At 39.4% G+C, this 11530-nt stretch overlaps 1 protein-coding gene across 1 annotated transcript in view; it reads right to left on the bottom strand.

Annotated features, from left to right (window-relative positions):
- Positions 1–11530, bottom strand: part of impact (impact RWD domain protein) — an 18921-nt gene that overhangs the window by 5043 nt on the left and 2348 nt on the right. The window contains exons 2-9 of the mRNA XM_034880950.1: positions 11124–11252; positions 10981–11033; positions 10796–10858; positions 9619–9704; positions 6705–6839; positions 5825–5919; positions 3910–3983; positions 2959–3049 (exon numbers count right to left, since the gene is read on the bottom strand). Coding sequence (XP_034736841.1) covers positions 2959–3049; positions 3910–3983; positions 5825–5919; positions 6705–6839; positions 9619–9704; positions 10796–10858; positions 10981–11033; positions 11124–11252 — 726 coding nt within the window. The remainder of the gene's footprint in view (positions 1–2958; positions 3050–3909; positions 3984–5824; positions 5920–6704; positions 6840–9618; positions 9705–10795; positions 10859–10980; positions 11034–11123; positions 11253–11530) is intronic.

Genomic DNA, 11530 nt, shown 5'->3' on the forward strand with positions numbered 1-11530 from the left:
GATTGGCTGCTTAGAAATTAAGTGTTAACGAGCAGTTGGACAGGTGTACCTAATAAAGTGGCCGGTGAGTGTATAAATATATACACAGTATGTATAATCGGTCAGGCTCTAGCTTGGCTAGTCCACACAGCTTTCTGGGATAGGAGAAAAACGGGCTCTGGTTTATTGGCAATTCTTTAAACCAATCACAATCGTCTTGGGCGGGGCTAAGCGCCAAAATAGCCTCGGGGAGGAGCTTGTTTTGGTGGAACGTGTGTACGTTCAGAAGTAGTTTGTCGTGCAACAGAGAACTTAGATGTCTGGATTTACCCTGCAGAGATCTGAGGAGCCGTTAATCATGCTGCTCAGAAATATTAATTAATTAAAATTAAAACACAAAGAGGACAGAAGGAAGCAGACATCCGGCCGAAAAGAGTGACATACGGAAGAATTTCAGGAGGCACTCTAGCAGTCCGGGAAGTGGAACGGCGTGGATATAGACTACACGTGGGTTAAAGCTGCAGTAGGTTACTTCCATAAAATACATTTTTTGTCATTTTTGCTCAAACTGTCACTGTATCAGAACAGTACTACATGGAACAGATACTCTGTGAAATAAATCACATTCCTCTGCCTCCTCCTGGTGCGCATAATGGCATAATGAAACCAACCAATGACTGCCGAGGAGTCTCTAATACAGAGTCAACAACGGCTAGTGAACTCCGACCAAAATGTGAAATAAGCCAGCGCTGATCAAATATGAATCATATGTTACTGCATTGCTTATTTCCGCCTTAAAAGGTTTCAGAAACACGTTTTAGAATTGTTCAACTGTAAAATTAGAATGTCTGCTCCGGTCGGTGCTTGGTTTTTGGCTCAACCTGGTCACAAATAAATAAATAGATTTTTAATCAAAAAAACGCATTTACAATGTTTTAACATAAGTGTGTGGCTTATTTTCAAATTTATCCAAATTTATTTTAATTTAAGCAAATTAGAGCCAAGACTATCTGTGCATAGGGATGTGTTTCATAAGTGTCTGAATGGACGGAAACACAGAATATTAATCTAAGACAGCGTGCTACATCCAAATTATGTGTAGCTAATCAGTTTCAACAAGAATTTATTCATCTCCCTAACAGGGTCACACTCACTTAAAGGACTGCTGTCATCTCAGAAATGAGTATTGTAGGAGCCACATACTGTATGTTTATGGTCTTATTCATGTTATTTAATATTATTATTATTGTAGATGGTGGGCGTTTATTGTGTGTTGACCCGGGTTTTTAGGCTTTGACAGAGAGGAGGTGAGCCTGGGAGCGAATACTTTAAGAGTAATTACACATTTGGTAACTGCAGTACTGGTTGTGTTTTACGTGTGGAGGAATACATTACTGCAATACAATCTTGAGCGCATCACAGTGTGCCGCCGCAGCGAGCATGAACTTTGTCATGAGTCATGGACATCATCTGGAGAAGCTCTGACATGACTCAGCACCTACTGCTAACAAGTATGACAGCAGCACTGAAGTCTCCAGTGAGCTGTGAATACAGAAAACTTGTTTTGTGACAAACCTTTCACTGGCCTTCATTTAACATTACGAGGGACAAAAAGTGTGTGGACAATTGCACATTTTCAGTGAGATGTGTGTGCGTGTGTGTATCAGAGTGCCATCTGACACACACACGCACAGCCAGCAACAAAGTGCCTCTTTGATATGTGAGATGAAAAAAATAATTGTGTGAAAATACAATTGTGGGCAATTTCTAAAGAGAGGGACAGAGTGGAAATTCACCTAATATGTAAAAGTGAGCGGTGCGGGTTATACTAGTATCAAGAAGTATATTTACCTAAATGAAAGTGAATGAAATCCTAATTCTGACTTTATTAGAGATCACAATGGTGATGTAGGGCAATTAAATCAACACTTAAAAGAAGTTAAGGAAATAACCTGTCCCCTCAGGTGTCAGGGTGAGGGATCAGAGTGAGGGGTCAGAGTGAGGGGTCAGACATGTGTCAGACATGTGTCAGACATGTGTCTATTGTGCAAAAACACGCCATGCAACTGACACTGACATGCGACAGAAACGCCACGCTCACGCCACGCAGGCCGTGTGCAGAAGCCCTGAGGCCAGTAAATAGTTTCAAATATCTGAAGAACTTTCACTTGTATGTTGCAAAATGTACAACAATCAGCATGAACATACAATGTCTGTATTTTACAAACAGTAGCTTGAGAAAGTTTACACACCCATGCTAAAGATGATTAAAAATAACAATAAAAAACATCTATTGGAAATTGATGTTGATGAATTAAATGGTCTTTAATAATAAAAATGTGCCTGCCTCCATGGGAATTTAACATAGTGGGGTGTATACTTACGCCCCCTGTATTTTAAGGAAGAACATTAATTTATATGCAATACATTATTCATTCACAAAGAAAATAGGTGTCCTTAAAAGGCTGAATTTTCAAAAAATTTCAAAATTATGTTTTTTTATTCCTCTTTTCATCAACTTTAGCATGGGGGCATAAACTTATGCAAGCGACTGTATGAGTGTGAGTCCACTCATCCCATTTTTTCCATACAATATATAGTTTAATATCACATACATAACTATATGTTTTTTTTGAGGAAGATGTTTTCTTAAGCTTACGACAGAGAAGATACACTAACCTCCCACAGAAAACAAGAGGTGGAAGCTGTTAGAAGTCTGTGGTAAGCTCCTTACTCATAACAGAGACAGTTTAAAAGCCACAGCGGATGACACATTGTGCAGACTGTGACAATGAATAAGGTGGCTTAGAACAGACGGCATTTAAGCACACAAAAGCCAAAAGAAAGTCAGACGCAGCCAGCAAATTTGATTCTGTTCTTGTTTTTCCTTTTTGACAAATGCAACATGCAGTTAAGTACGCCGTTAAAAGAGTGATCTGTTGTGTCGAGGTCAGTATTTTCTCGATGAATTGCAATAACCTGCAGTAAATGGAGCAATCTCCCCCCCGCGGCCGTCTCGCCGTCGTCTTCGCAGTCCTGCAGGAAGCTGTGCTTGTCCTCGCAGTAAATCCTGCAACAGACAGAATCCCAACAGACAGCTTGGCATTAGACGGGAGAGCATTGGGACGTTTTGGACAGAAAATGACACAGTGACACCGGCTGTCTTTTTACCAGGAACGTTTTTTTGGGTTTGAATGTCAACAGTAATGACCACCCTGGCACACACACACACACACGTCTATTCACAATGATGTGCCCTAGAGAAGACAGACTGACCTTGAATCAGATAGCTAAAGTTCTCCACTAATGAGACACACTTGGGATTGTTACCATGATTTGCCTCATGAAACTATGACAGATGTTAGGTCATATATACATTAGTCTATATATTGACAACGAGTCATTTAGTTCCGATGCTACCAGAAGCGCGATATCCTTCACGTTCCGCTTTCTTAAACTCCTGTGTGTTCGAGTAATGTTTCTTCTGAGCAATGTGAAAGGCTGAAAATGGCAAGTTTTGATGAGAATTTGGATCGTGCAACAGGGCCGGGCTGCTTGTCTCGTTCTGGCAATGACTGTAAAGATTTACAATGTGTTTACGGCAATTACTCTCTAACTGGAGCTAATGACATACAACCATGTATCAAGCTAATTTAAATAGGTCACGTTACTGTATGGTTTGAATATTGTATGTGGTGTTTTTGAAGGGTACAAAAATCTTCTCAAGACCATTTTGAAGAGCCATGCTTGAAGTGTGTGGAGCCGATTAAGACCATTGTGATTGGTAGAAATGCCAATATACCAGAGCATGTTTCTCTCCTATCCAGGGACGTTGTGTGGACTAGCCAGACCCGCTAGGTCTTGCAATACAAGTATACACTGTTTATCCATAGGCTAAACAATTTATACACTGTATGTGACATTACTGACCTGTATGCATAAATATTATGAGTGGCACTAGCAATCTTCTTGTTCTCATACAGCTTCCCCAAGACCATTTTAACCTGCAACACAGGACAGGTTGGAACAATGAACATCATGCCATAATCCTAACATGCCTTTACATTTTCTCTACTGGAAATGAAAAGCGCTGATGGGAGAATTTCATCCTGCACTCTACTTTAACATAAACTGCTTGCATGCTTCAAGCCCAGAGGGGATGTATGTCAGGGGAATGGAGTGGGTTCCAAACCGAGTCAGTTTGAGAGGGATGCTGTGTCTGTGCAGATGACGCCGCCTCTGACGTTCACGTGCAGCATTAGTCAACTGTTTATGAAAGGAAAATCCCATTTCCTATAAACAGAACTGAGGTTGGGGAAAACTCTATTTCCAATTTGGAAGAAGAAATGCATGTGACGAAAATAAAAATGAAAGCCAATAAAACAGAAAATGAGATAATCACATATTTTTTTTAATAGTTCCTTAAATTATTTCACAATTTGTTTTGATCATCAAGTGATTTTAGACAATTTGTTTGTTTCACAATGCATTATTTAATCATTTAACCCTTGTGTTGTCTTCCCGTTAACCATGAAGTTGTCCTTCCAGGTCAAAACTGAAAATAAACATTTTTTGTGCTTTTCCGATGATTTTGTTGTGGATTTATCGGATTTAATTGTCACTTTTTCCATGCTTTTGGCGTTTTTTTTAACCCTTCTGTTGTCCTTGGGTCAAATTGACCCGTTTCAAAGTATTTTAAATCAGAAATATGGATTTCTTTCAACCAAATTCTCCTTAAAAATATGGATGATTCCATACAAAGTAATTAATGATTACTTTCATTGAATTTTTGTGGTGTTTTATTTAATCTTTTAGAATTGTAATTCTTTTTTTTTTTAATGGTTTCAAACAGTATCCAGACTAAACTTTGACATCTACCCATCTGTGATCCACTAAACATCATCTGATCTTAACTGTTAGTCATAATAATTCATAATTTCGTCCTTGAGTGCCAAGAAAGGCGTCTTTAAATAAAATGTATTATTATTATTATTATTATTATTATTATAATTTCAGCTTTTTTAACAAAAAACATAAGTATAATTTGATGTAAATTAGGTTTGTTGACCATAAATTCCAAAATAAGTGTAAAACCTATTATTAAACCAACTCAGGTTATAACCTTCATGTTGTCCTTGGGTCAAATTGACAGCATTGATTGATGGCATTTAAAACAAAGTGTTTTTTTTAAATAGTATTGAGTAAAAGTTAATATATTCCAGTCTGTGATTATCCATCAACATCCACTCCTTTAATTTTGGTCTCAATAATTCCTAATTTATGCTTTTCTAAATTAAACATTAGGTATAATTTCTTTTGAATGAGGGTTATTGACCATATGTTCCAAAAATAACTGCAAAAATAAAGTTAATAAGTTAGTGTTAAGTAGTGTTGAAAATGTCAAAAACTGACAAACATTGAAAGAAAGCCTCAAAAGTGTTGAAAAAAGGGACAAAAATGTAAGAAAAAGTTAAAAACATTGATAAAATTGCCAACAAAAGTGTTGTTTTTAATTTTGGCGGTAGGACGACACAAGGTTATGACGAGTCGGTTCATTGGTGGAGAGCTACAGAGTGAGCTTAGCGAGCAGGAACGAGCCAGATGATGTTTCACTTCAGGAAACTGCTGCGTAAATCGGCACATTTATCTCCCTCTCCTCATCCAGACCCTCATGAAGTCATTTCTACTGAAACTCAACGAGTTGTCGTTGCCATTTGTCTCCCCGGTTTAGGAAAAAATGAAATAATTTATCTTTGGAGCTGAAATATTCATAGATTTTTTTTTTATCATGTCATTGTTTGCTGTGTAATGTCAAAAATAATAACATGTCATTCATGTTTTGTACCTGTATGGGAGTCACCACAGGTGCTAGGTGGGGCTGGAAGGTACTGCGTCGGTCTGTGATGGCACTTCCATGTTTTATAGGAGGTAACTCTTCATCTACGGCACAAAACGTCACATATCAAACCTCGGAAAGATCTATTTCATAAAAAAGAAATTGTAAAAAGCTATGTTTAATGCTGACCACTGAATTCAATCAGTGGTGGGAGAAGTATTTAGACCCTTTACTTAAGTAAAAGAACCAAAACCACGCTCTAAAAATTCTCTGTTACAAGTAGAAGTCCCGCATTGAAATTTACTTAAAGGTGCAGTCTGAGTTCCTGCATGGTTTCAGCACAATTAAATTGTTGTCTTAAATCATAGGCATCTCTGCTTGATCCGCTAAGAATCTTTCTTTTTCTTTGAATTTTCTTGCAGGAACTCATAGTGAACCTTTAAGTAAAAGTATCATCATCAAATTTTCATAAAGCTATAGTGCATAGTTTCTGTCAAGTAAGAAGTGGGGCACTTTCTCACAGACTTCTACAGAAACCGACCTCCTTTTGCAACCGCATGTGTCGCCCCCTGCAGTAATTCACATATAATGCAGCTTTAAGGAGTCTCCCCCTGCTGGAGATCAGATATAATGCAGGTTTAAGGAGTCTCCCCCTGCTGGAGATCAGATATGATGCAGCTTTAAGGAGTCTCCCCCTGCTGGAGATCAGATATGATGCAGCTTTAAGGAGTCTCACCCTGCTGGAGATCAGATATAATGCAGCTTTAAGGATTCTCCCCATGCTCGAGATCAGATATGATGCAGCTTTAAGGAGTCTTCCCCTGCTGGAGATACAGTCCACCACTGAATGCATGCAACAGCGTTTACCAAATTCTATTGAGCGGTATACCGTCAACATGATCCATGAACAGATGTGTTTGTTCTGTGTTCAGCTGGAGAGTCTTGAAGTCTGGTATGTCTTCATCGTCATCATCATCCTCCTCTTCCTCTTCAGCTGTCATGTTCACCTTCTCTGGCTGATCCACTGAAGCAGGTCATGAAAGAAACATATCTTGTTAACCAAAAGCTGGCTTTATTTTTAAAATCCCAAACACGGGACATGTATAAGTTATCTACAAACTATGCAGCTTGTTTTTTTTAACAGTTTTTAGCCGTAATTCAGAATGAAAATTTGCTGAATTTTCCAACTGCTTTTACTGTTTGGGGTGGAGATGTGTTATCAGTTTTATTTTAATTTGTTTACCTTGTTTAAAATCTGCAGGAAATTCTGCGGCCCCTCTGATTCCCTGTGGCTCTGCTAATCAGCAACATTTTGCTAAATGACAATGACATAACCTTAACATTGACTGGAATGCGGTTTCATGACCTATGATACCAAGACAAAGGTGTTCTCCATCATAATGGAGGACACCAATTACTAGAGCACAACTAACACTGGGCTTTTACAACCAATAGAGATAATTATAATGGTTGTAAAGAAGTGCTCAGTTGTTATGGAAACACAGGCCTTAGCACCACTTAAAATCAGTTTAGACTCTCATGAACAAATGTGCTAAAACTAAAGAGGACTCCAGACAAACTGTGTAATTGGGTCCTCATGCATCTTCCTGCAGTATGTAAAGGAATTGTCTTTTTTTCCTTCACATTAGTTACCCTGTCTATACCAAAACCAATGTATTAGTGGTTGGTGGCCAACATCACATCAGTTGAGATAAAAGAAAAAGAAGGCTGGCGATATTCTCAATTTTTCTTATTGTCAAAAAATACTATACCAAATATTATATAATAATAATTTCCTGCAACAGCTGGGCAGTGTGGTTTATAATACTACAGGGTGAAGTTTTGATCACTGAATTTGTTTGGGACTTCTACAGAAACCGACCTCCTTTTGCTACCGAATGTGTCGCCCCCTGCAGGAAATCAGGTAGAATGCAGGTTTAAGGAGTCTCCCCCTGTTGGAGATCAGCTAAAATGCAGGTTTAAGGAGTCTCCCCCTGCTGGAGATCAGATAAAATGCAGGTTTAAAGAGGCGTCCCCTGCAGGAATTCAGGTAGAATGCAAGTTTAAGGAGTCTCACCCTGCAGGAAGTTGGGTGGAATGCAGCTTTACATTAGCGGCCAATATCCCATCAGTATTTTCAGTCGTAGATTAATACACATTTGTTGCTTTTAGTGTATTTAAGACAGAAGGATGATGTATGTAGGACTGACGCAACATAAACTACAGTGTCACAGACGTCACTCTCTGTAACATTCATTGATGTGATCACTTCCACTAGGGATGGGGGACATAACTTTTATGGTTTCAGGGTGATTCCCTGACTAAAGTCCCACTGAATGTCACTGTCCAGACAATAGTCCAGACGAGTGAAGATCAGAGTTGATCAATACGGATACACTCATCCGAGATGACACAAACCTCGCAGACAATACTTGTGTGCTGGATCATTGTTGCAGTTTTTTATGAGATTTGAGAAGTAGGTATGCTTTTTCAACAAAGTCAAAGCCAGCTAAATCTAATGACCCTAATAAAAATAACATGATAAAAGTCTAAAAAATCTAAAAACCTTTCTGTGACATTGTGAAGGGGAGTAATGTCTATAGTGTTTATTCCACACACACACAATCTACCTGAAAGTAAGTGGGACTTGATATTTAGATGAACAAACATTCATTTTACATCCTTTGGTCCCATTCAACCAAACTTTATTATCCTTATTGCTCTTACTTTTCATGTGCTCTGTTATGTTTAACCCTCTCTATGTCCCTCTCTCCCCAATCCCCCTGTCATTTGAATGGGAATTGGCTGTCAATCCCGCTCCTCTGAGCTTAAATGCTTTGACCAGTTCTACTTATGTCCACATGAATCGCAGATATGTAGGACAATTTAAAACACACAACAATGGCAACAACAAATTCCTTATTTTTAAGCTTGTTGCACAAAAGAGGGCAGAGTTTGCCTCCATAACAAATACAGCTGCCCTCGGCTGTGTATAATCAAGACGGACCAGCCTCCCTTAGAAAATCTAAGGCGGGGTGGCACTTCTTGAATCTTTAAACTTTTTTTATACTTCAAAAGATTCTGCCAAGGGAAGAGAAGCCATTACATAGATACCAATCTTAATTTGATGCAGTCACTCAAAGCCAGCCACAGAAGGGGTCCTTAACACCCCGACTGGCTTTTGTGCTCATCTTAACACAGCTTTAGACCACATCAGATAGTTGGAGTAATTTGAGGAACATCTAAGCAGAACTTTGAACCCACATTCAGACGAGGCGTCAGGTAGGGAAGCAGATGCATCTGAAACCTCTGATACGACTATTTGTGTATTGTCTATCGTTTGCCTGTTTTTCTTGTGTGTTTACTTGTTTTGCTTTTATTGTAGAAAATGCTACTGTAACAAGGGAATTTCCCCGCTGTGGGATAAATAAAGTCATATTTAATCTATAAAAATAATTGACCTACTGAGAAACAGTGGGCTTTATCAGAGCCAAGCTGGTAACATGTGTGGATGTTGTCATGTATTCCAGCTTGTTGGACAGCTAAAGCTTGAACTTGAAGATCCTTGAGTACTAAACTCTGTCACCACCCAATGGAAACGTACTGTATGTGCCATGCTGGAACGGAAACTTTAGACAGGAGTAGCAACAGTGACTATGGGGGACGTGTAACAAATTCTTACAATGTTTGTGTTTAAAGTAAGCGCTACTAAATTGATGAATTTCTATCAAGAGTAATCTCAAGTCGATTACGAATTACTTGTAGAAAGTGTGTCCCTTAAAGCAATGAATTTCATTTGTCACCTGTTTCTGAGCTCAGGGATATATCCACGAGGAATTCCCTAACTTTTTCCACCCACAAGTAGAGGATGCTCTCCCCCACATGCTCCCTGTAGAAAAGGAAAGAAATACAAATGAAACTCAGCGGACGTTCATTTTGGCTAGATTGCCATGCTTTACATTTCTCTCTCTCTCTCTCTCTCTCTCTCTCTCTACCTAATCAGCTGCATTGTCATCTGCTGAATGTCGGGGTCTACTTTTTCTATTAAGCCAACCCAATTTTGCCACAATCTCTGTAATCTGTTCCATTCATTGTTGCTGTCAGCTGTCATTTCAGGCAAAATAGATGCTTCATCCCCTCCACCAGTCGCTAGACTCCATTGGGGGGGGGGGGGGGGGGGGGGGTATTCCTAAGTATCCATTAGGGGCGTTGAAACGAATCATTATAATGACAGATTATTGATTATAGCCTACTGAGACTTGTTGTTGATTTCCCCCACAGCGCTGCGGGGGACGGTCTGGCTAGTCCACACAGCATTCTGGGATGGGAGATAAACGTTTTATTGGCGATTCTTTAAACCAATCGTCTTGGGCGGCGCTAAGCTCCGCAGGGAGCCGCTGCAAAATAGTCACAGGCAGGAACTTTTTTTGGTGGAAGCCGTGTACGTTCAAAAGCTGTTTTAGTTGTGCATCATAAAAACGCAGATTGGTCTAGCACGCCGGTGCAATCCCGGAAGTGGAACATAGAGGATGTAGACTAGTTGTGTTGAGACTCCGCTACATTCAGGAAGTGTCTCTTTCAAAAGTAGATACAATAATTCAAATACATTTCATACATGTCTGACTGCTTTGATCGATGAAAGCCATGTGTTGTAATGCAGAATAATACTGAGGTGGTACATCATGACAGGATACTCCAGTGGAATGGTGAACCAGTGAACCTTCACACCCCTGACATCCATTTATACCCCTTATAATTTAACACTGTGAAGGAGTCTAACTGCCAAAGACTAACATTTAACCTATTATGCATCCTTCATTAAACTTGTTTCACTCTTCAATGAACTCTCTCCCGATTGAAATGAGGTTGATTTATCTGAGAGAGAGACCACAGTAGATTGCACCGGAGAAACAATCATGAAAAGCTTTTGTTGTGGCTAATATGACCCTGCAGTAGTCAGAAATGATGAGAAGCACTCACACGTAGAGATCTTCCAGGCTGTTTGCCAATTTGGTCCTCTCCGGGCCTCGCAACCACGCTGCACTACAAAAGCCGAGAGCAAACAGAGGGTTATTGAGTAAGAGAACGAGTGGGTTTTCGACTGCAATGTTCTACCAGTTCAACAGATCTCCACCAGATTAAACTTGAAAGGCAAATAGACTCACTTGATCTGGTAGATAGGCGGGGAGGTGCTCGGGTAATCATGTGGGAGGATGATCTGCTCAATAAGCACGAGAAAAAATCCTTCAAACAAAATGCATTGCTGCACACTTGTAATTAAAATATCCAAGATTTCTTTTTTCTCTACCTGCAAACATGCCGTCAGTTTTTGCTCCTCTAAGTCGTTGGATATTTTGATGCAAAATATTCTGGATGCTTCATCTATAACACACCATTCCTCCCCATAGATGGAGGACAGAGCCTCCACCTCTTCAATCTACGTGAGAGGAAACAATAACAAAGCAAAAACATCATTTACAGGTGTCTGTAGGCATGAATTATACTATCAATTATTAAAGTCATTTCAGCATGTGGACCTGTGATGTACTCAATCATTCATCAGAATTCATAAAGACAAATTAATGATTCTGATAAATAAATATTTAAAAAATAAAAATGCACGTCAACCATGTTATGAGTGATGGCGTTGCATAGTCTGTCCACCAGAGGACGCTCTACAACGTCCCTGTTAGTGATGACGTTGCATAGTCTGTC

Source organism: Etheostoma cragini, chromosome 9 (assembly GCF_013103735.1).
Source record: "Etheostoma cragini isolate CJK2018 chromosome 9, CSU_Ecrag_1.0, whole genome shotgun sequence".
Taxonomy (NCBI): domain Eukaryota; kingdom Metazoa; phylum Chordata; class Actinopteri; order Perciformes; family Percidae; genus Etheostoma; species Etheostoma cragini.